This window comes from Camelus bactrianus, chromosome 14 (assembly GCF_048773025.1).
Source record: "Camelus bactrianus isolate YW-2024 breed Bactrian camel chromosome 14, ASM4877302v1, whole genome shotgun sequence".
NCBI classification, from domain to species: domain Eukaryota; kingdom Metazoa; phylum Chordata; class Mammalia; order Artiodactyla; family Camelidae; genus Camelus; species Camelus bactrianus.
The window spans coordinates 59,919,995-59,943,513 of NC_133552.1; the positions used below are offsets into that span (position 1 = coordinate 59,919,995).

Sequence of the window (23,519 nt, forward strand, 5' to 3'; positions counted from 1 at the left end):
TACTTGAGTAAGTGTAATTAAGTAGCTTTTATCATGTTTTGAAATGAAAATTTACTTTGTGGGAGAACCAAAAAGCCCATCAAAATACAACTAAATCTGTAATCCTGAACTTACTGTAAAGAGAATGTCATTTACAAATATTTCTTCTTTCTATGGTAATATTAACAACACTTCCGTGCTTGCGTGCCAGGCATATCTCTAAACCTTGTGTCTGTATTAGCTCATTTAATCCCGCGACAGGCCTTAGAGGAAAACACAATAATTATTTTCATTAATTAGTTAATTAATTAATTTTTTTTCAGAGCTGAAAAAAACTGATGCCAAGAAATGCAAGTAATTTTCTCAGTTACCCAGGCAGGAAAGGGCAGAGCCAAGTAATGTGCCAGGCTTCTGCCTCCAGAGCCCGTGAGCCTAGCGACTCCCTCTCCCCATACTGATAGAAAAACCCAGGCAAATGATCTGTTGCCATCCCCAAATCCTCTTCTATATTCTATTATTTTTTTAATTGTATTAAGCATTCAATTATTTTATGAAGGATAATGCCAAATTTTCATCCTCCTTGGATTTTAATTACTGCTAATTAATAGCTTGATATAGTGATGTAATTGAGTCTGATAAACCTACATTTGGAATCCAGCCCCGACTGCTTACCAATTATATGACTTTGGAGAAGTTACTTCATCTTTCTGAGCCCATTTGCTAGTTTGTAAGAGCTGTTGTAAGGAGAAAATGAAAAAATCATGTATAAATTGTCTGCACATGGGTAATCAATAATATACCTTACTCCAAGCGTGTAAGGACAGTGGGAAATTACAGTAATTCTCATGAAAAAGAAGGTTCCATCAATAAATTCCTAATTCGATGTTATGAATCATGTTCCATTGGCTGAAAATAGTTTATACAGTTCCTTAAGAGCTGCAGTTGTATCAGGGGATAACGGCATTTGCAAGGAAACCCTATTTTCCCAGGCTAATCGAAGTTCTTACATGCAGCTACAAAGCATCACATTAGAAGACTAGTGATCAAATTGACATTTATATGAATTTATATGACGTTTCACAAATTTCAGCTCTGCTCTGTGGAACTCCACTCTCCCAAAGCCCCACATCCGTCCCGTAAGTGTACCTCGTATATATGAGCCTTTCTGAGCGCCAACTTCCAAGCGAACTGATTGTGCTTACAGAGTTTGGGTTGAGGTTGTCAGAGAGGAGCCTGGGACAACTCATCCTGTATACAAGAAATGGCTGCTCTGTTCAGTTGTGCCCCATGTTGCTGCTGGGCAGTGGCTGTGTCCTGTATCACATGACCACCTCCCATGATAGATAACAATGTATCTGGGCACCTGATATAAAAGCAGCCAATCCAGAGACTGGTCACACACCTGGGTTGTAGGAGCTGGCCCAATCTGAGTGGGACTTCTTGGAGATTTGATTTTAGCAAACCCAGAGACAAAGGCAATTGTCAAGGGAAGGCAGAAAGGGAAGTAAAATAAAAGGTGCCTGAAGTAGTTGGTAGGGCTGGAAGGAGTCTAAGACACCACAAAACAATGAGCAAAGTGAAGTTTAGATAAAAACTTTATCACCCAAAACTACAGAGAGAAGTAGATGGAGAGAGAAAGAGAGATTGCTAGACTGCTTTGATTTGGATTATTTTAAATTCAGGGTCCAGGCTGCCTGTATTTTTACAACAGACATTCCAATACTTGACCTAGGATGTCCCTTTCATACATTAGGAAGCTGAATGAAACATCCTCAGTATGAATGTGAGACCAAGGAGACATGCTGGCCTTGCCTATTGTGACAGAATTACTTGAGCACAAATGCGACCAGTGCCTTCTGATGTCCCCAGTGCCTGCCTCTGTGTCGTCCCTGCAGAGGGTGGCTCAGCCTCTCAGGCTGCTAACCCTGGGGCCTTAGGACAGCATCGGTCGATGAGCACAGAACCCCAGGACTGAGCCCAGGACCACTGTCTGCCCGCTCCAGGGAGGGGGTGGGGGACTCACACTGGAGAGGGAGCCTGCGCTGCCAAAAGTGCAGCTGAAATTAGCAGGAGGCAGAGTGAGAACTCCAGATGTTTAGAATTAGGATGACTGTAAACAAATTTGTTTCCCCAGATCTACCCAGCTTGCTTTTTAAAATTACTTTTATATCTGGTAAACAAACCCATATTCTCTTTTCTTGGTTGCAAATAGACTAATTCTTTAGGGACTGACTGTCCTCATACTGGTTAACACTGTTCGCTTTTCTTTCTCCAGAAATTGCATAATTCACACAACAGCATGATTCTCTCAATTGGTAGTTTTCAAAACTTGGGAATTCAGTACAAACACTTCCATTTGCAGTAGCTCTTCGAGACTGGTTTTATGCACACCTGTCACCTAATTAATTTTTTTTCATTTTGCCAACTTTACCATCCCAATGTTACTTGAGCCGTAAACAATCTTCACTCTGTCATATGATACTCATTTTTACACAACTGTCACGAGAGTGGGGCGGGGACAAGGGGCAGCAGCTTTCATGTAACAAACTAATCCATTGCAGGTGGTTATCTGAGTTTATGCCTGGAATTTTCACCTGTGCATCTGTTACTAAGAAATGGCCACTCCTATATCACCATGAACTGCCTCTTCTTCAATGATTTGAGATGTCTTCAACCAACCTGGAGCACACATTTCAAGAAGTTCTTATTACTATCCCCACTGCACAAATTTGGCACATAATTATGCATATTTTCTCATCACTCCAGCATGCACAAACCAATGTTTAGCACGTTCAAGGCCTCCTTTTGATACATCACAATAAATATGCACCTCTGATTGCCTTCCATGCTGCCAGCAGTGTCTAACTCTACTCTCAGCAGTCACATTATTTTGGTGTCGATTTTCAGAGTTAGAATCCATTGAAAGCAACAACAGCACCTCAGGAAGCTTCTCTGGTCAACAGGTTTGAGCAAGGTTGATAGTCATCTTATGCCAGATTTACTCCTTGTATGTTCTAGCTCTGTTGTACATTCCACATATGCGCGCACACACGGATACACACCTTTGTATGTATGGAGTCATTGTGAAATGGCTGACAGAGTTGAAAGCTACTTATAGCAGTCCTAAAATCAAAATTTTTTCCCCCTACACAGGGCCGTTGTTCAAGAGAGAACTGCAAGTATCTTCACCCTCCAACACATTTAAAAACTCAGCTCGAAATTAATGGGAGGAACAATTTGATCCAGCAAAAAACTGCAGCAGCCATGCTTGCCCAACAGATGCAATTTATGTTTCCAGGAACCCCGCTTCATCCAGTGGTGAGTACACTGCCTCTAGTGATGGGCTTGATTAAAGTGTGGGTACAGGCAAGGCCACATTGACCTGAAATGACTTCCCTCTACTTGGTCTCTTTGGCTACAATTAAAGCAAATAGCTTTGAAGCTAAATAGATGCTGAAAATAGTGGAGATGGGGGTGGGTTAAGGTTATTTAAATGGAGAAATGCACGTGGAAACAGGCAAAGACAATTTCCAATCAATATCCGGGAAATCTGTGTGACTCCAACTCTTTCTCACCAGTAAACTCCATATCTGAACCATCTTAGAATGGGAATAGTTCTACTGTACTATGAATTGATGATCTATGCAAAGGAGAGGTTTTGATGCCTAAAACATTTTTAGCCACTTAACAGATAATTTCATGCAATGGTATCATTTTAAGGGTGGGAAAAACGAGAAACCAGAGAAGTCAATCGATTGACCCAATGTCATGCAGCTAATAAGCTGAGGGGCTGGGACTGGAACTCGGACATCTTGACTAGGGCGCTTCCCGTAGTCTGCTCCACGGGAGCCTGACGGCAGGCCGGGAGGGCTGCTTTAGCCGCTGTAGCCGCCTGGCGCAGAGGCCTGCACAGGGTGTGGCAGTGGCGCCCAGTCTATGAATATGTATTGTGTAATACTTTTCCCTGACTTCACAGTGTTTGAAAGTACTTCCTTAAAGGTCTAGAAACTGTTTTAGGAATGAGGCCCTGGGAGAAAGGAGTGCGTTTTTGGTTTTAGTGGATTTCGTTTACATTTGTAAATTATTTGTCAAAAACAAGCAAATTAAAAAAAAAACAACAAAGCCCACGAAGTGAGTGAAATTTGCTTTTTTGTAAAAAAAAAAAAGTACATACACAAAAGATGGTTGTTTAAAAATCAGTCTTTATTGTATGAAAACTCTATGTTATTGAAAGCTGCTAAATTGAAAAGGATACTTACCAGGGAGTTAAATTTTCTTATTTTGTTTCCAGTAGGGAGATGAGATGGGGAAGTTGCGGGTGGTCCAGGAAGAGGGGAGAGAATCTGGGCAGACTGTTAGCAATTCTGCTTGTCTCCAGGTTTCTGCTCACGAATGGTGGCACAAAGGAGCCAAGAACCAGCAGTTCTCAGAGTAAAGAACGTGCCGGTGCAGGGACCCCAGGATAAACCAGATACGGGCTTTGGGGTGTAGACAGACTCATGGAAAGGGCAGAGTAAGGTTCAGGCCTGGGGAATTCTGATTTTGGATGAGACAGGAAGGGCTGCTTGGAGGAAATTGTAAATAAATACCACCCAAAGGATTAGCCTAGATGCAAGGACAACACAGGTAGGGTTCTGAACACGTTTAACACCAAATATAGGCATTTAAGTGCACCTGTTTAAAACCACTCACATGTATAATTTATGGTTCTATTAATACACACAGATAAATGTTTATTAAATTACCTAAATGCTAAAATAATTTATATATATTAAGTAATGTCTATGGGAATAAATTTAGAACCACCTAGATCAACATGGTAACAGCGCATTATGCCTCCCTCATTATAATCATTCACTTCTTACTTATTAAGAATTTGTAAGGATTGACCCTGGTGCTCAGTAATGGCAATATTCATAAGAAGATTCCATTCCTGTTGTAAACTATTCGTCAAATTTTTCGGAAAGTTCTGTTTACGCGTTGTCTCAAGTATTAATTAGAAGATAATAATCATGATTTCTCTGTGAATATTACACTTAAAGATTTCAATAGAGGTCTTTACATCGCAAGAAAAATTGGAACAAAAAACTGTGAGAAACTTAAAAATCATTAATTCTATAAACAAATAACTTCAGAGTCTGAGGAGTGACTTAGTGACCGAGTACAGTGTAGTAGAACAGGTAATAGCCCTCAAAGGTGCCTGGAATGTGTACATGTCGCCAGGAAACAGGGTCTTTGCAGGTGTGATTAAGTTGAGATGGGGAGATTCTTCTGGATTAAATGCAATTACCAGTAACCTCTTAAGAGAGGCAGAGGAAGAGCTGACACATACAGAAGACGAGAGAGGCCATGTGCCCATAGAGGCAGACTGGAGTGATGTGGCCACAAGCCAAGGAATGGCAGCAGACCCCAGAAGATGGAAGAGACGAGGAAGAGATTCTTGCCTAGAGCCTCCAGAGGGAGCACAGTCTTGCCAAAACCTTGATTTTGGCCCAAAGAAACTGATTTCAGACTCACGACCCCCAGAACTATGAAAGGATAAATGGATGTTGTTTTAAGCCACCAAGTTTGCGGGAATTTGTCAGACCAGCCACAGGACACTAATATATGCAGAAATTGCTTAAGGCAAATAAATTGATAAACAGAGAGTAGCAAGTACCACTCCATTTTTAGGTTTTCTCCTAAGGTAAACTTCTCTAAAGAGCTATGGACATTTCTTCCCACTCCCTCTACCTCCCGTCTACCCTGAACCCATCCACTGAAATTTCTCACCAGTGACCTCCATAGTGCTAAACCAGTGGTCATTTTTGCTTTCATTGTATTTGTTCAACCTCTGAGGAACACGTGATCAATCTCTCCTGCACAGAACACCCTTTCCTTCTGATCATTCCTCCCTCTCCTTTGCCCATCACTCCTCTCTCTTGTATGTTGAGGCTGCTGTACGTTGATGTTCCCAGTGCTGGACCTCCATCTCATCTACCCTCTCCTTCACGGTCTCATCCATCCCTGTGGCTGTAAATCATCTACAGGCTGAGAACTCGCAAGTACATGTTTCCAGTTCAGACCTCTCCTCTCAGCCCCAGGCTCCTATATCCAACTTCCTACTAGAGTCACCTTTAAATTTCTCACGGGAACTTGATAGGTTCAGGACCCATGTTTATTCTACTCCCTTCCCACCTCAATAGTTTCACACCAAAACCGAGCAGATTCTCTCACATCCATCTTCAAGTCCATCTGCTTCTCTACCTCCCTGCACCCTCCTCTGAGCCTCCATCAACCTTTTTTTTCAAAATACTTTATCTGTGTCACTCTTGCTTTATTCCAATGCATCCTATGGACAGCAACCAGAGGAATCCTTCGAATACATCGGTGGCATCATTATCACTCTCTTACTTCAAACTCTTCAGTGCTTTCCCATTTCACTGGGGACAAGGCCTGAACACGCAACCTTGACTTTATCTATGGCATTGTCTGCAATCTGTCGCTACCCAGCTCACCAGCCCTCATGGGCCACGCTTCCTGTATGCACTGAGACCAAACCAAACTTCCAGTTCTGTGATCACAAAAAGCTTTCGTTTGCCTCAAGGCCTTTGCTCTTTCTGGAGCTTCCCCGCTACTCTTCACTTACCAACTTCACCTTATTCACCAGGACTCCAGATCTACAGCTTGTGACCCATTACCAGTCTCTGCCACTGTCGGTGAGGCCTCCTCATGTCTGCGTCTCCATGAAAATGAATCGTAATTTTATTTCTTTGTTCTTCCCCATTAGGGTTTAAGTCCAATAAATGCAGACACACTGTTCTGGCACCGTGTCTGCACCACCAGTAAATATTTATTGGATGAAAGAAGATGCAAAACATTCTTCTTGTAACTCTTCTGTCTCAGATCCATCATATTTGAGATGTCTCATTAGGCCTATTCCTCCTCGCAGTTCACCTTCCTCCAGTTCCTGGTGGAATATAACAGCCACTCTCCTTCCCCTTCCCTCCCCGCACACTGCCCATGCCTCCCACCTCCGCACAGCCTTCATATGCACACTCAAGATAAAAAAGCGGCCGGGTAGCCGTTAGCAGAATAGAGATTTAAGAGCCTGTGAAATCCAGTCCTTGGGGACAAGGTCTTGCATTGAGTATTCTGCCCTCCAGAGATGCTTCTGGGAGTAGAGGGAGAAGGCTTAAGGGATGCCCTGTTTTAGGCCTTTTAGTCTGACTGCCAAATGCCTCCCCTTTGAAGTCAGAGCTTCCTAAATGTATGAGCTCTCATGCTCTTGTCTTCAGAAGCCAATGGACTAAATTTTAGAGCCACAAAATATCTCAGGCCACTTAGTCATCCCTCCCCAGCACTGATCCTTCCTTGCCACTACAAAATATCAAAGAGCACGCGTGCGTGTGTGTGTGTATGTGAGTGTGGGATCTCTGAGCCCCGATCTACTGCTGTAAGGTGCTGAGAAAGAAGAGCGGAGAGTGAGGAACCAGGGAGGAAAACCCAGGCAGCTGGCATGGAGTCCAGAGAGAAGACAGCAAGACCAGCGTTTCGGAAGCGATTTTCTTCCAGAGCTCTTCCTGCAGCTCTTGCCCCCCTGACCCCTCGTGTGCAGTGAGTGCCGGGAGGCGATGAGGACCAGCTGGATCTCGGCTCAGGCAGCCTGGCTCTACGCTCCAAAGATGAGGGCGACTCGTGGTTTTTTTTTTTTTTTTTTTTTTCGCTCTTCTGTTTTAAGAAATTACGCACAGAATCTAGTGCGTGCTGAGGAGTAGAACCAGCCCCAGCCTGGGAGCCAGGAGTCCTGGGTGCTTTGCCTTGACTCCGTCTCAGCGGCATTGACCTTGGGTAATCCATTCAGTCTCTCCTCTAAATTGCTTTCATCTGCGAGACTGCGCAGTTCTCACTGCCACACTGGCTTCCCACGGACGTTGAGAAGATTAAAGAAGGCGCCGTGTGTGAGAATGCTTTGAAAACACCCGAAGCTGTCACAGTTGTAGGGTGTTACTGTCACGAATAATAATAACAACAACCAACAACATAGAGCCCATCTCTGAAAATCACCGCAGCTGTATTTTTTTTCACTATTCAACTTCAACAAAAAACACTCTACATTGAAAAAAGAGAAAATATCTAATTGAATCAATCTTCATAAAGTCCATGAACTTCTAACTTTCAATTTCACGTGAAAGAAAATACATACTTTCGCAGCCTATGTTTCAAAAACAGAAGACGTTTATCCCTCTATTATTATATTGCTATATTGATTATATTCCCGTTACACAATTAATGGATAATTTGGGGGAAAAACTTTATTAATACTAATTTTTACGTTACTAATGATAGCTGCTGTTACTCTTGTGTTCGAAGCACGGGAAGAGAGAGAAGTAGCACCTTCCTCAACCCAACTCTAGGTAGTTTTACTTCCCTTCTGCAGGTGAGAATCTAAAGGTCAGAGAGGTGATTTCCCGCCCAGGGGAAAAGTTAAAAACTGGCAGAGCCCAGGATTTGAATTCTGGTCTCTCTTAGTCTAATATTTGTGTTTTTAATTTTAAATCATACTCTCTGTGAACTATGTTATAGCCATCATCAGTAAAACAACCCGCAACATTCATTTTCGATCATTAAATGAGATGAACAAGCAAAGTTTAGCTAATTGAGATGGAAAGCAAAGTTTAGCTAATTGCAGCAGATTTGTTGATATCCAAAAAGGTTTTGGGAAATGAGTTTTGAGGTTCTGACTGCCTGTTGACAGTCAAGATACAGCCTGAATTTGTGTCATCATACTGACCTCATTCCCAATGATCTGAGGAAGGTAGGGAATTTGCTTGAATACAAATTCAAAAATAGAACTGTAGGGGAGGATTCTTTTCTCTATATGTTTACTTTGATCATTAGTCTCTAGGTTAAATTATACAATTAGTACTAGTTTTTCTCTTTTTTTAATGGAAGTACAATCATTTACAATGTGTCGATTTCTAGTGTACAGTACAATGTCCCAGTCATGAATATACATACATATTATATTCATTTTGATATTCTTGTTCATTAAAGGTTATTAGAAGATATAGAATGTAGTTCCCTGTACTATGCTTATTTTCACTCCTCACCTTTGACAGTGGTCCCCGAACTGGTCTGCACATCAGATCATGTAGTAAATTTTTTAAAATGCAAATTTCAAGGGCCCTGCCCAGAGCTATTGAATCAAAATTTGTGATATCTCCATTTATGAATTTCCCCCCAGGCATTTCTGATATAGCTGGTTCTTTGACTCCCTGATCTGTTGTGATTTATGACCTTTCAGAATTGATTTTCTTAAATCCTAACATTATATAGTCCTTATACCATTTAAATCACTTGGCTCCTTTTCAATCGTACTAAATTATAAAAGCTACAGTTACTGAAAACCACAACGTTCTATAATGGTGACTCAAATGGGTTGAAAATGGAAAACATACACATAGAAAATTTTGTAGAAAGTCAAGGAAGAAAAAAAAAATCCTAACTGCCATCAATTTCCCATGCTGAGACTTCATGTTGCAGCTTTCTCCTAGAGTGAATTTTATGCCTGAGCCATAAAGATGTAAGAGCCCCTGCTGGGAGTGCGGTGGCAGCAAACCTCTAAGACCGTTAGAGTCACCTCTTCCGGCACCCCCACCAGCCACCTCAGTAAAGACTTTCAGCCTCTCCAAGAACTCCCCACACAAACTATCAGTAATTCACTGTTCTCTAACACAATCGTTTGTAAGAGATATTTTTGTTACTGCTGTCAACAAAAAATTTGTTTAATACACATAGATTATTTCATTTTACCATATGTTCAGCAACTCATTCTGAGCTATAAATAGACAACAAGAATGTTACCCACAGTGTACAAATAGAGAAATAGCATGACATGGCCAACAGCATGTTTCAGTGTTAGAAAATTGCATTAACACGTGATTGCAAATATCTGAAAACTGGTTCTAAAAATAAATAGGTTAAAAGTCATCCAATAACTAAAAACAAACACAGACAAACCAACAAAAATCACTCAGGCCCAATTCAGGGCAAAATTTATTCCAAGAAAAATCTTCAGCATCTTAAATTGTCAACATTGGTTCTTTTAAAATGAAGCAGTTTGTTATTCTGTTAAATGTACCCCATTTCCTTTCTGAGAGGCATATTTTCAGGTGAAGCTTTTAAAAATAATCATCCCATCAACCTTGTAGCATATTTCTTCTTATCTCTGGACAAAGAGTGTAGTGATGGCGAAGTTTAATAAGGTACTTTATCACTGCTGCATTGATTTTGTGACCAAGGAAACTAAACCAGCATTTAATGGCCAATTAAAAAGTTTAAGCTCTTCTGTCCAACCTTTCAGGAAAGGAAGGTTGGATCTAGACATAGTTGAGCTAGAGCATGAAATAGCAGGTCAGTATGAAAACTGCGTGTGAATTTTGGGACTGTACACGCTGGTATGTAGTGCAAGTGATGGAATATGGCAACATACGTACGTCTGAGCAAAATAAAGTACCAAGTAATCGCTACATTTGGAGAATGTATCAACTTGGTCAGCTTGAAAATCAGGCTATCATCAAGGTCGTTCTTTCTTCCTCTCCCTTTGAGAGACACGTAGGAGAAATCAAAGACTATGAGTCGTTCCGTATGTTTTACTACCTTAGAGTTATAACATGCTATAACAGGAATGGTGAGCAATTAGAGTGAAATTATTGTTTCCTTTTAGGAATAAAATTTTAAACTGTTCCCTGTGATTAGGCTCCTATGATGCCCTCCCGTGCTTTTGTATGGTTTGGGGAAGAGAGGATCTATATGGATTTCATTTTTATTAAGCAAAAAAAGAAGTTTGATGAATTTTCACAGTTCAGGATTGATTTATGCAACTAACGCAAAGAGTTTTGTATGCAATGAATAGATTTTGCTCAAATGACACTTGCTGGTGATTTTTTTAAAGTTGCATTCTAAAAGTCTTTGTCCTGTGTTATCTTCCTTTAACAGCCCACTTTTCCTGTAGGTCCCGCAATAGGGACAAATACGGCGATTAGCTTTGCGCCTTACTTAGCACCTGTAACCCCTGGAGTTGGGTTAGTCCCAACGGAAATTCTACCCACCACACCTGTTATCGTTCCCGGAAGTCCACCTGTCACTGTCCCGGGCTCAACTGCAACTCAGAAACTTCTCAGGACTGACAAACTGGAGGTACTTCAATTATATTTGTGGCTGGAGATGCATTTGTGATAGAAGTGTACTTCTGCATAAGTGAATGCTTGTAAGATACTAACTCAGTCTTGCAAAACAGCCATACACACACATTCACCTAAACGCCACGCATTCCTAAGTCTATTGTCGAACTTCAGGCCAAGTGTAAAGGAAATTAGTCTGTGGGAGAATAAGTTTCATAGAAACAAAAATCTGTTATGTGGAATGTGTGTTCAAAGGCAGAATATTTAACCACCAATGGAACATTCAGTCAATCTCTATGCAAGCCATGGAGATGCCCCCCAAAGGCAACCAGCTGTAGGAAGCAGGACTATGACTACTGACCGTATTTTAAGGACTAGCACGGCTGCCCTAGCACGTTCCAGAATATCAGCCCCAGTTGTGCGTAGGTAAACAAGGGGAACTGGTGGCTGGGAAATTTTAACTATTTATTTGAGAGATCTTCTTTAAATTAAATTCAGGTGTTCTACAAAAGTCACGAAAACAAGGTCATCCATTTATAAAACCAAATTTTTAGGTCAGGAATCAAACCAATTCACCTGTACTTTATCAGGTAAAATTTCTCTTTAATCAGTTAGGGGATTCATCCACTTATCTTAATTACCATGTCCTATGATAGCTAAGGGAGCATTTTATATGGGTGTGTGAAGATTCTGATAGATTTTTCAAAGAGCTCCTTTAATTCCACTACCGATTACAGGTGTTAAGTGATATATTTATGTATGGTTAGGAAGTACACACTGTGCTTTATGTGGGATCATCCGAGAATGTTCTTTCAATGTGCATTTGTTTAAATATTTACCCAATTAATCTTGAAAGCAATAAAAGGTTGCCTAATATCTTCCATCTGGAGTCTGTGGATCCCAAAATGAAAAGACCATAGACTCGTCACTACTGTTTTGATCAAACCTCGCCTTGTAACTATTAAACAGATCTTTCACGGGACTGGAAAAGTGTTTTGGGCTCCACCTGGTGGACCCACGGAGCTCTCATGTTCAGTACGTGACTGTTTGGTTTAGAAAACAAATTAAATCAGCCCAGTTGGGAACAAGTTGTCCTTCCCAACAGGCCTGGGAGACAAAGACATATGTAAAAATGATTCACAACGACTTTAGCAAAGCAGCTTTCAATTCATTTCAAACCAGGAATGAAGTCGGCTGCACACAGAGCCCCTGGGTAAATGCCTGATGGCTGGTCCACACCTCTGATGCAGTCTCAGTCTGGAGTCAGGCCACTTATCGAGGGAGGCTTACTCAGAATCTGTGGGAACATCTTAGCAATTTTTATTTTGTACATTTTATGAGCTAAAGATGGAATGTTGGATAACATCCGAAGTCGAAGGAAACAATTAATAACTCTGTGATTTATCTGTTTACTCTTCAAACTCACTTGACCACTTGTCAGTGAAACTGTATTTCCCAAGTATGTTTGACTCTCACAAGGCTTGAAGGTCATGTCGGTGACCCTTCCTATAACATTACTAGTGACCAAGATGTGAACCACTACTTAAATGCATCAGCTTTGGAAGCGGAGCCTGAGAAGAAAATTACTTACAGTTTTACTTGTAATTCTTCTCTGATAAAGATATTTATAAATATAAGTATTACAGATACATGTTATTTATGTTATTTCCTGATATTGATCTTTAGAGCAAGATTAAGAATACTCTTTAAATGCCAAAGAAAAATTTCTTTATACAGTAAACTCTTGATCCACCAGAATTCTCAGAGGATGGAGCATTTTAGTTCCTTGAGACTTCAGGATAATTAAGGATTAAGGAATTAAAAAAAGAAACAACACATCGACACTGCAAACTATTCTGCTTCCCTCGGTTTGTTTCTTTTGCTTTATCTCCTCCCATATTTCTGTTCTTTATCTTTTCTTTCTTTTTTATCTTCTTTCTGTGCTGTCAAGAATAATAATATTGTGACCTTACATAAGTTTTGGTGTCTTAGATATTGTAGTTCTTCTAAATGTGTGGTTATAAGCATACATTATCTTTGTAGAGCAGCACCTGGGGGAAACAGGAGTGTTCAGATCCCCCCCCCCGGCCCCCCTTCCATCCTCAGAGAAGAGGAACAAGTTTGTCATTTCCCCTCTGTTCTTTTTGGAGTTGTGCAGCTATGACCTTGTGGCTTGATCTTTGGTGAAATTTTCCCTCCATGCAAAAAACCTGTAACATCCCAGAGCTGTCATGGTGGAAGAAGTTTTAGATATTTATAGTTGTCTAAATTATACATACATATATAATCTCCAAATTAGTATATGTAAAATAAAATATACTTTCTTTGTTTATATAAATAAAACTCAAGGACCGTGGTGGAGGGTGGGGGCGGTCTTCCTTGTTGATTTTTCTTTGTTATTTTAGCTAACTTGCAGATTTGGACTTACTTTCTCAATATAGATTCTCATCCCAGAAACGAGAGCGAAGCAGAACTCAAATTAGTTTGCCAGAGATGATTCCAGTTGGCTACTTGAGTTCTGGATAATCGAATTTGTATTGCAAATGGCACCAAAGCCACCATTAAAAGGAAAAACATCTATCCCCCCCTCCCTTTTTTTTTCTAACACCCACGGCTGCGCTGGCAGATGCCGCCCGCGGCCCCAGGCCTCCTTTCGCATCGTCTGCTCTTCTTCCCCGTGTCCTAGGTATGCAGGGAGTTCCAGCGAGGGAACTGTGCCCGGGGAGAGACCGACTGCCGCTTTGCACACCCCGCCGACAGCACCATGATCGACACAAACGACAACACCGTAACCGTTTGTATGGATTACATAAAGGGGCGTTGCATGAGGGAGAAATGCAAATATTTTCACCCTCCTGCACACTTGCAGGCCAAAATCAAAGCTGCGCAGCACCAAGCCAACCAAGCGGCGGTGGCCGCCCAGGCAGCCGCGGCCGCGGCCACAGTCATGGTAAGTGGGGCGCGCGCGCCGCGCACCTTCCTCCGCCCCGCGAGCCCGGAGCCGCGCCTTCCACGGGGACCGAGGTGCTCCCCGGCCGCCGGGAGATAGGGCGGGCTGCTGCTCCTGCTGCTCCGCTGCCTAAGTTCTGTTGTGGTTCCCCCTTTTTGTTCTGTTCCGTTTGGTTTTGTCCCTCCCTCCTTGCCTTCTTCAGCACAATAAGTAAATCCCTGGGGCGCAGGGAACCCGGGGCGCGCAGAGCGCCCTTCCCCACGTCCAGTCCTGCCCTGAGACGTGAGACCGGCCGGACCGGCCTGGGCTCTTCCTCGGAGCTGGGATGAACAGAAAGGCGGGCCCCGGAGCCCGAGAGGGTGGAAAAGAAAGCCGGAGGCCGGCAGCTGCGCGGTAGACAGGCAGCAGCACTTCCGAGACAGCCGCCCGGAGCCCGGGAGCCCGGGAGCCCGCAACAGGCGGCCGGCGGCGACTGGCTCCTCCCTGCTCCGGCTTCCTCCCCTCCTCTGTTACTTCTCACGGGGGCCATGCTTTAGACTTGCTCCCCCGAAATGAAATTTTATGCGGAACATCAAATCGTGAAACAGACGAAGATGGAGCTGCACTGGCTGGCGCTTAAAAAAATTTTTTTTGGAAAGGCCTGGAACGCAGTCTCAAGTCCCTGAGTCACTGTCCTGTCCCTCAGAGATGAGCAGCAACCCCCCCACCCCACCCCAACCCCGAGCCTGTGCCCCACGACTCTCAGGCCCCACGCCAGACCGTTTGGATCAGAATTTGAATGTTAAACTATCCCCAGGTGTTCTGTGTACACACTAACATTTGAGAAGCACCTGCCTAGAACACTTAAACTTAGCTGCATTTTTGAATTACCTGAGAAGCCTTTGAAAGGTTCTAACGTCAGTCCCTCCGCCCAAGTTTCTTGTTTAATTGGTCTGGGCAGGAGCCTTTTTTTTTTTTTTTTTTCTTTTTCTTTTGAAGGTCCCAGTCGATCCCAATGTGCAGCAAAGTTTGTGTCATACTAGGTTGTAGAATTAATTTGTTTTAATGTGAGATCTCTGGCTTGTCAGAAGTCTGTGTTAATATATGATAGGCACTGGGCATCCATTTATTCAAAACATAATGAGACCTGCCAGGCATCAGGCATTGGCTGGGTAGAATAAATAAATTACACAGGTTTCCTTGCCCTCAGGGAGCTCGGAGTTTAGTAAGTGACAGCGCTAGTGTTCCTCGGTGACAGGATGGAAACGCATAAAGGGGTCCAGTGGGCCAGGAAAGACTCGGTGGCTAGTCATCCCTTGGGAAAGACAGATATGGCTTCAGAGGTGAAAGATATAGTTTAAAACACATTATTCTAACTAAGGACCACCACCTCATACACTGATAAGTGATCAACATGCCAGGGTAGCTTTTATACAAACAAGTTCCTGTTAGTCCACATTCTTTCCACAAATGTTTTTAAAGGCCTGACCCCGTGATAAGCAGCAGGGATACGGACAGAAAGGCAGAGCCTGCCTTTACGTCATCGCCCCTGAGTGTGGCCTGTGTGCTCATTCAGACCTTTCCAATCTGAGCTTATTTCCAGTATCTTGAGCACTGAGTCCTTCATCTCTCTCTGTTTCCTCTCAGAGTCCTTGTCCCGTTAGTGTATTTTCCTCACGTCCTTCTCATTCTTGTGTCACTGGACATAACTGTTCTGGATGTGTGAGTTTCTGTGTATGTGGGAATGTATGCATCCCCTAAAAGGCAGTCAGTACAATATAGATAAGTTCTCCCCTTTTTTGTTCTAGTAAAATAGTGGTTTTCAAAACTGATTATAATTCAGAGTAGGGGGTGAGGGGAATGGAGGGGAGATGAGAAATTGGTTACTTAAGGCTGATGAAGAAGGAATTCTTTTAGAGAGCAAATGAGGTCTTCTATGCATTTCTGCAGTCTGCACCTTACCAGCTCTTAGTGAAGATCTCATCCTATGAGAAGTAAAATGTTTTTCATTGTAATCGTTCTCGTAGGCAGCCCAAGTTTATTCTGACTGGTATGCTGATTGTTGGGCACAGAGAACACATTTTTACATTAAGCTAGTATTATAAATCATAACCAGGTACCAAGGATGTCTCCAGGGCTAGTCAGGACTCTGATTTCGAGAGACAAGAGCTCAACCAAAGTAGCTTAAATGAGAAAGTTGAGCTTTCCTAGATCATTTAGTGCCGTCAAGGATAGTAGAGATAAAATAGGGTTCAGGGGTGCCTGGATCCAGAAACTTGAAAACCAGTAAATCTTTGTCTTCATTTTTTTGGTTTTTCTTGGTATATCAGCTCTATTCTTCAAGACCAGCTTCTTCAGACAATATGACCATGGCTTTGGACACCTGTAGGGACACATTCTTACCTCTTTTGACAAGAGAGAAACCAGTATCTTCTACACCAGCTCTAATTAGAAAAACAAAAAAAGGAGCGGGTCATTTTGGTGGTGTCCTTGTGGTCAGAGTCATAGCATGCCATGACTGGCTCAACCTGGATCATGTTGGCTTTCTCTGGCCACTAGGGTATGAGAGGAGATTCTGAGACTATGAAGAAATTAGTCCCTATACCTCACATACCTGTTAAATACAACAAGCCACTGGTACTAATAGTGACCTTAGAGCTGAGCCCTGAAAATTCATCTGCACCTTGATTTATCTGCCTATTACCTAGAAGTACCAGTTCTTACACCCGCAATCAGTATGCTGTACAGTCACTGAGGGACAGTGCACCTAGAATATGTTGATGGTAGATGACCTGGGTTGATGGAGGTAAGAGAAGAAATGGCCATTTGCACAGACAGCCTGATACCTGTACCTCGACTGTACTCCTCTCTGTGCTCTTCTGCGCATTTTCACCTCGTACCGGCAAGATGCACAGAGGTGGTTGCTGTGGATGTATGTCAGTATATTTAGTTACCATGTTTCCTAGATTGTTACACTGTGCCCAAGTTTGGAGTTCTGATATTTCAGGTGATCTTGGCAGCATCCACAAAGACAACCCCGAGGAACGTAGTTTCAGAACAAAAGCCAGCTTCTTTCTGACAATGACATGAAAATTACTGAACCTGTCATGTCTTTTTAGTTGAAGTGAGAGGCTCATGTGAAACCAGTCTAGTTGCAGTTGGATAAAGTGAAGATATTCTTAGCTCTAGTGGCAAGATTACTCAGTATACAGAAGAAAAGCTATTATTTTATTGATTTAAAAGGACAAATGGGAGTGATGATTACAGTCAGAAGATATTAATATTCTATTCACCTGGGTTCCATATCTGACTACAAAGAATTCCTGTAGCAGTTTTTAATTATTGTCTGGGGATTTCCCCTTCTTTTGATTAACTGGACCCTGAAAATGAATTTAAAGCTTTGATTCCAGAAAAGGAGACATTTATTTCCTATAGAGCCTTATTCTTTTACAACCTCTTAAAATAGGAGCATCCTCCGCTCCAGCGTCCTTCAAACGTGAAAATCAGCCAGTCAGAGCTTCTCTTTGGTCGTTTTAGCACAAAGGATAGCTGATCTCCAAGCACGCAGCCTTTCCTCACACACACACACCTAAATGGGCTGCCCCAGGAGATACTGATTTTGTGAAAGGAAACAGGACCAGCTGCCACCGGCCAGATAAGTTTCAGTTGTTCGAGAAAACACATACAGGAACTTCGAATTCCACCCTCCTTGTCCACATCCTCCTCTTCCACATGACAGCGGCAGCTCTGATTGTTGTCGTCAGCGTTTCCTGGCTCCTCAGATTTGGCCTTTGCCTGGCAGGCCAGGCCCACAGTCTGCTTGCCTTGCCGTGAGGTTGGCTTGCTCCTTGATCCAGAAAACGGAAAGCCTGGCTGCATGTCCACAAGGCTGGGGAAGGCCCAGAGAGGGCAGGGGGTCAGAAATGTTGGTGAAGCCAGCAGGAATGGCTGCCCAGTGCCTGGAATGTAGTAGGGGCTCAATTAAACAACACCTCATTCTCTGCATATAGGCGCCTAGGGAAACTCCCAGAATGCATCAGGCTCGGCGGTCTCTAAGGGCTGTTCTGAGCCTGAAGATCTTTCAATATTGCTAAACATATTGCTGCAGCTAAATCGTATCCTCTAGAATAGAACATCTGTGTACTGCAAGGCCGTATTTATAACATGACTCTTCATCCATGCAGTGTTTTAAATACATTCTACATACGTGCCTCAAAGTGTGAGGTGTGCAAGCTACTGATATGTACGCTCGACCTCCATGACCTCCTTGAAAAGACGAGATATTTGCATCCAGTAAAGATAACCCACAGGAGGGAGCGGTGGAGAGGGAGATACTGTCACAGTCCAGCTCAATTTAGAGCTCTTCGTTTCTTTCAGTTCCTACGTTATTATAATTTCTGTCAAAATTACATTTCATCAAATTAAGATCAGAAAAAAAAAAGAACATTAACCTTTCAGGTGATTATCCTAGGGAGAAATATCTAATATTTCTTTTTCTACTTGGAGACCTCGTTAAATGATGCCTTGTTAAATCAAAATTTTGTACATAAATACCAGCCTTTGGAGACATAATCACTCTTCGATTTCGCATATCAGAAAAGATCACCCCAAAGTAGATTCCCAAGGGCTGGAAAAGTGAGGGAAGAATTGAATCCAGAAAGTCGAGGCCAAAATGATTTCGAATTTAACCATCCAGTTAATATTCTCAGTGTACTCCGTGAGAACAGGCTGTGTAGCCTTATATAGTTAATACAAACTCATATAAGCAAAAAAAAAAAAAAAAATTGCATTGCTTAGCCATGTAAAGCTATACAGGAATGAAAGATTTGAAACAAAAGTGTTGTCCTGAAAGTTACATCATGTCAAACTTACATTTGAGGAAAGAATGTTCAGTTTCAAAGACGCTCTCTTATTGTGAATCTTGTTGGTTTTTAAAAATGTTCACAGTCCTATTTGCAGAACAATGATTTCATATTTTTGATGGCCTCTATCCAGACTGCCTTCCAAAACATTTTCTCCATTGGCCATTTTAAACCTCTTCTTTACCGATAGTCCTTTCCAGTTCATTTCTAGTCTCTTCTCCCCGCCACCACCCTTAGCTGTTTCCTTTATCTCCTGGGATCTCCGTGCTTTTAATCCTGAGTCATCAAATGATAATGAACAGCTCTTTATTTGCCGAGGAGAGTATCATTCATTGTTTCCCATTTTGAGGATTTAACACTATCCCATTTTCCTTTCAAATGACCTTTAGAATATAACATTTTGTATTTATTTTACAAGCCTTAGGGATTTACCTATTGTGCTAAACATAGAAAAGGGGTATTTCATTTTTTTATTTGCGTTGGAGCTATTCCTTTGAATTTCTTTATTTTCACAGAATTCCATCATAAAATTTTTAGGATTTTCACAATTATCAAGGAATAGGAACTTTTTTTTCATTGGGGTCTAAATCAATCACTAATTATTATTATTTTAGCTGTTTAAAGGAAACTGTCTGCCCCAAAGTATGGTTATAAGTTAATATATACTTCTATTATTCCAAGCAGTTCTTTGCTATTTTTAGCTGTTGTACTTGTTCTAGCCAAGAGTTCCACATCTCAGCTGGGTTTGTCACTGATCATAGTTAAAAGTACAAATAGAATTATTAAATATAAATTATTTTGATACCTGAGGACACTAAATACCTTTTAAAGGGTATCTTCTTAGTGTAATCCGGTAAGTTGTTTGAGATCAATTGAAAAAAAATTTCAAATGTGTTGGAAAACATAGAATGGATGATAAGTTAGTCATTAGAAACAGTACAATGGAATAAAAGTGGGACATTTGAGAAACTTACGACTCAAATTCAAAACTTGTTAAGTTTGGAATCTTATTCCACATCGCCAGATCCACACTAGCAGAGTGAAGAGAAAAATTGAGACAATTATCCACATAATTCAGACAAAAAATTAAGATCCAAACCCAAACAGTTTTGCCTAAATAATCTTGTGTTTGAATATTTTTTTGCCTGAATTGTTTGTCTCAGTTTGCCGCTTCATTTTGTTGGGCTAGATCTTCATTAAAAATTATTTTCGTAAAAGTTTAAGACGTCTTTTTTTCAACTTGGATCTTATACTTAGTGCATTTATTATTTTATATTTGAAAACTAACTTATCAGAAGTTCTTCAATCCTGTGGCCCTTACAAGTTTTGCATTTTTTTTCTGAAGCAATATAAAAAATGCTTATGGTGTGTATGCAAGCTGCTGTTTTAATTAACTTTCCTGAATTTCAAACATCTATATTTTACTCTCTTATATGCTTTTAACTAAGGTATAGTAGATGCATTTTTGCTTCAATACTAATTTAAGGTGTAATATTCATTTCTTTAGAGAACATTTTTGTTGTTGTGCATGCCTAGTGTTTTGTACGTTGTATATTGCATTCAGAATATTTTTTTCCTTCTCACCTATCCACAATGCAATGCCGTTCCCATGATGCACCTCTGCTTGCTGTTTACCTGTATGTTAATTCGCTTGAATCCCATTGGCCCACTGCCATCATGTGCTCGCTGCCTGTTATTAAAAGACTCAGTCGACTGCCAAAGCAATGAAGCGACCTCTCGAAGCATCTGTAGACCTGGTACTTTGACCTTTCACCTTTCGCTTTGCATGTAGCTTTTCAGAGAACCATCTGAGATTTGTATTACTTGTAAAATATTGGTTGCAAACAATCATTATTATTAATTAATGAAAAAAATTCAATAAGGTGTTTATCCATCTCATTTTCATATGTAATATGTGGGAGAAATTAATCCTAACAAATTTTAATACCTTTTCCAAAAGAGTGAAGCAAATTTAAAATTACTTGGCTCAGAAAATGCTCATTATAATTCTAATTAACCTTTAAATTCAAGAAATTGCCATTAGTTAAAGGAAAGAATAGGTATTAATAATAACACACATGCTTCTTCCCCCCCTTAGAATAGTTTAACTCATTTTAAAAGTCATTTTTGTTGTTGTTGTTGCTTGATAGTTTTTCTTTTCCTTAGTTAAGATGCTACCATTTTGGGTTACAGAAATCATGCTTTCGCTCTCAATAACAAATTCTCACCCATGCGACATTGCCGCTGTTTAAATTAAGGTGCATGGCAGAGGCATCTCCTTAGCTGTCATTTTAAAAAAGAATGTTGCGATTGATGATCTCTGTGGACACTGAAGGGGTGTTTGCTTTGAGTTATACATGTCTTATCCAATTCTTCCCTTCCAGGCCTTCCCTCCTGGTGCTCTTCATCCTTTACCAAAGAGACAAGCACTTGAAAAAAGCAACGGTGCCAGCACCGTCTTTAATCCCAGCGTCTTGCACTACCAGCAGGCTCTCACCAGTGCGCAGCTGCAGCAGCACACGGCGTTTATTCCCACAGGTACGTGCCCTGACAGTTCCAAGTCCTGTGTCCGTGTGCCCTTCCGGTCATGTGCTTTCTTCTCATTCCTTTCAGCTGTTTGGTGGCATCTAGTTGGCTTTGAAAGGTATGATAAATACAGCCTGAAACTCATCACTGTCCTAGCTGTCTAGGTAGATTTCCCTTGCTTGGAATGATAGCCAAAGACCATTAGGATTCTAAAGCCAAATATTTTATAGACTTAAGTGACAGGTGGAACCCGTGAGAAGCAAATAGCAGTGAGGGCTTTTGGTTTGTTGTATTTACACATGCTGTGTAAAGTTGTTTATGTAAATAAGACCTCTTATGTGTGACAGTTGAAATGTGTCATTAACCCTGAATGACCTAAAAATAGCAATCCCAGTAAATACTAACCTTTTTTTTCTGTTCCTATTCAGAGCACTAAAAAAAACAAGACTATTCAAATTTAAGCAATCCTCTACTCATGTTTTTACATCCATTCTGTCTCTTTCTCCATCCTTCTCAACTTCCACCAAGTTCACAAATCTAGAGAACTCTTATCCTCGGTTCCTAAGCCAGTGCCTGACATTATTAGGTGCTAAGGTGCTTTAACTGTCATTCCACTGAAAGATGAATTCTGTTAATCATACAGTCTTGAACTTTAAAGGATTCTTAGTGATCTCCTCATCCAATTGATTGTTTTACAGATGAGAAAGCTGAGGCCCCCTAAATGTGCAGTGACTTCCCAAGGTGGCACTACTAGTGAGAACCAGACCTAGAACCCAGTTGCTCTGTGACCAGTTCCATTTACATGACATGACACCAGCCTCCTCTAGAACTTGGTGTAAAACATCAGATAAAACTGAAGAAACAAAAGGGCAATGCATACCAACCCTCCCCCATTTTTTACCCACCTCCCTGACCACAGACCTACACACACTGCACACAAACATGGAGTCATTGTAAATTGACTGTGGTTTTGACCTTTTAGTCTGTGCTGAAAGCAGGAATAATATTTGCAAAATAAAACTTACTAGAGTGTCCAAAAAAAAAAAAAAAAAAAAAGGAGTGACTTAGACCTTAGTGAGAAGACTGTCCACTGAGTTCTTAGTTTGAAGTCAAAATTTTCATCCCATGATAGTGACTTGAAGGTCAGTATAGATGAGTAACATTTTTATCAAAAAGAGCATACTGATCCCAGTCCACATGGTTGGACTTTTCAGATTTGTTCTCCATTTTCTTAAACCTCATAGCATATCAGAAATTAGCATAGGAGGAAGTTGAATAAATATTTCTCTCAGATTCTTTGTAGAAAATCTACATTTTGAAATATTATTAAATATATTATTTGAATTAACTTTTTAACAATATTTATTATAGTGAAAATATAAATTACATTAATAAAGTGGTTCTTAGGATTCAGTTTTCTAATTTCAGTTCTGCTCTTCTCTTAAAATAGGTTCATAGGCCTGTAGAGACAGTCTCTAAATCAGCACTTACTGGGGCTTCACTCTTGTCCTGTTACAGCCATAACCAGTGACATTTCAGTGCAGTTATAGCACAGCAGTAATTGTTACAGTAATGTTTATAAAATAATTACTAAAAGGTAAACTTACCTCGAGGTCCTGTGTGATTTTTATAAGTGTCTTATTTTATAGACCTTGTCACTAGATATTTTAAGAGAAAAAAATATGGAAGAATATACTGAGGGGAAAAACATAAAAGGCCAAGTCTGCTTCTGAAGACTGGGTAGTAACGCCGCTACCATTTCCTGGGAATGCCTCTGACACCCTGGAGCTAAGCCGTGCAAAAGACTGAAGGCCTCTAACTCACATTTAACACTTCAATTCAGTAATGACCGATTTGTTAAATCACTGAAAAAGTTCTCACTTAAAAATAGTTCACCTGGAAACCATTTAAAACCTTCCAAAGCAAGAGCGAGGAACATCCCATCTGCAATGACCTGATTATAGTCGCTGAGATGCTTTGTACCGAGGCTCCCAGGCTGCACGGACTGCTGTGGTTGTGCACTTCCGCCCTCTGCTGGATTCTTTAGGAACTGCTCAA

General features: G+C 41.1%; 1 protein-coding gene across 8 annotated transcripts in view; it reads left to right on the forward strand.

Moving 5' to 3' along the window:
* The window catches only part of MBNL2 (muscleblind like splicing regulator 2), a 149,282-nt gene that overhangs the window by 95,073 nt on the left and 30,690 nt on the right, over positions 1-23,519 (forward strand). For 6 of the 8 annotated variants that reach the window (XM_074378443.1, XM_074378439.1, XM_074378436.1 and 3 more), the window contains 5 exons: positions 3,133-3,297; positions 10,960-11,160; positions 13,831-14,094; positions 20,639-20,692; positions 21,320-21,473. In XM_074378443.1, the coding sequence (XP_074234544.1) occupies positions 3,133-3,297; positions 10,960-11,160; positions 13,831-14,094; positions 20,639-20,692; positions 21,320-21,473 (838 nt within the window). The remainder of the gene's footprint in view (positions 1-3,132; positions 3,298-10,959; positions 11,161-13,830; positions 14,095-20,638; positions 20,693-21,319; positions 21,474-23,519) is intronic. The other 2 variants (XM_074378442.1, XM_074378441.1) reach the window with 1 other exon arrangement.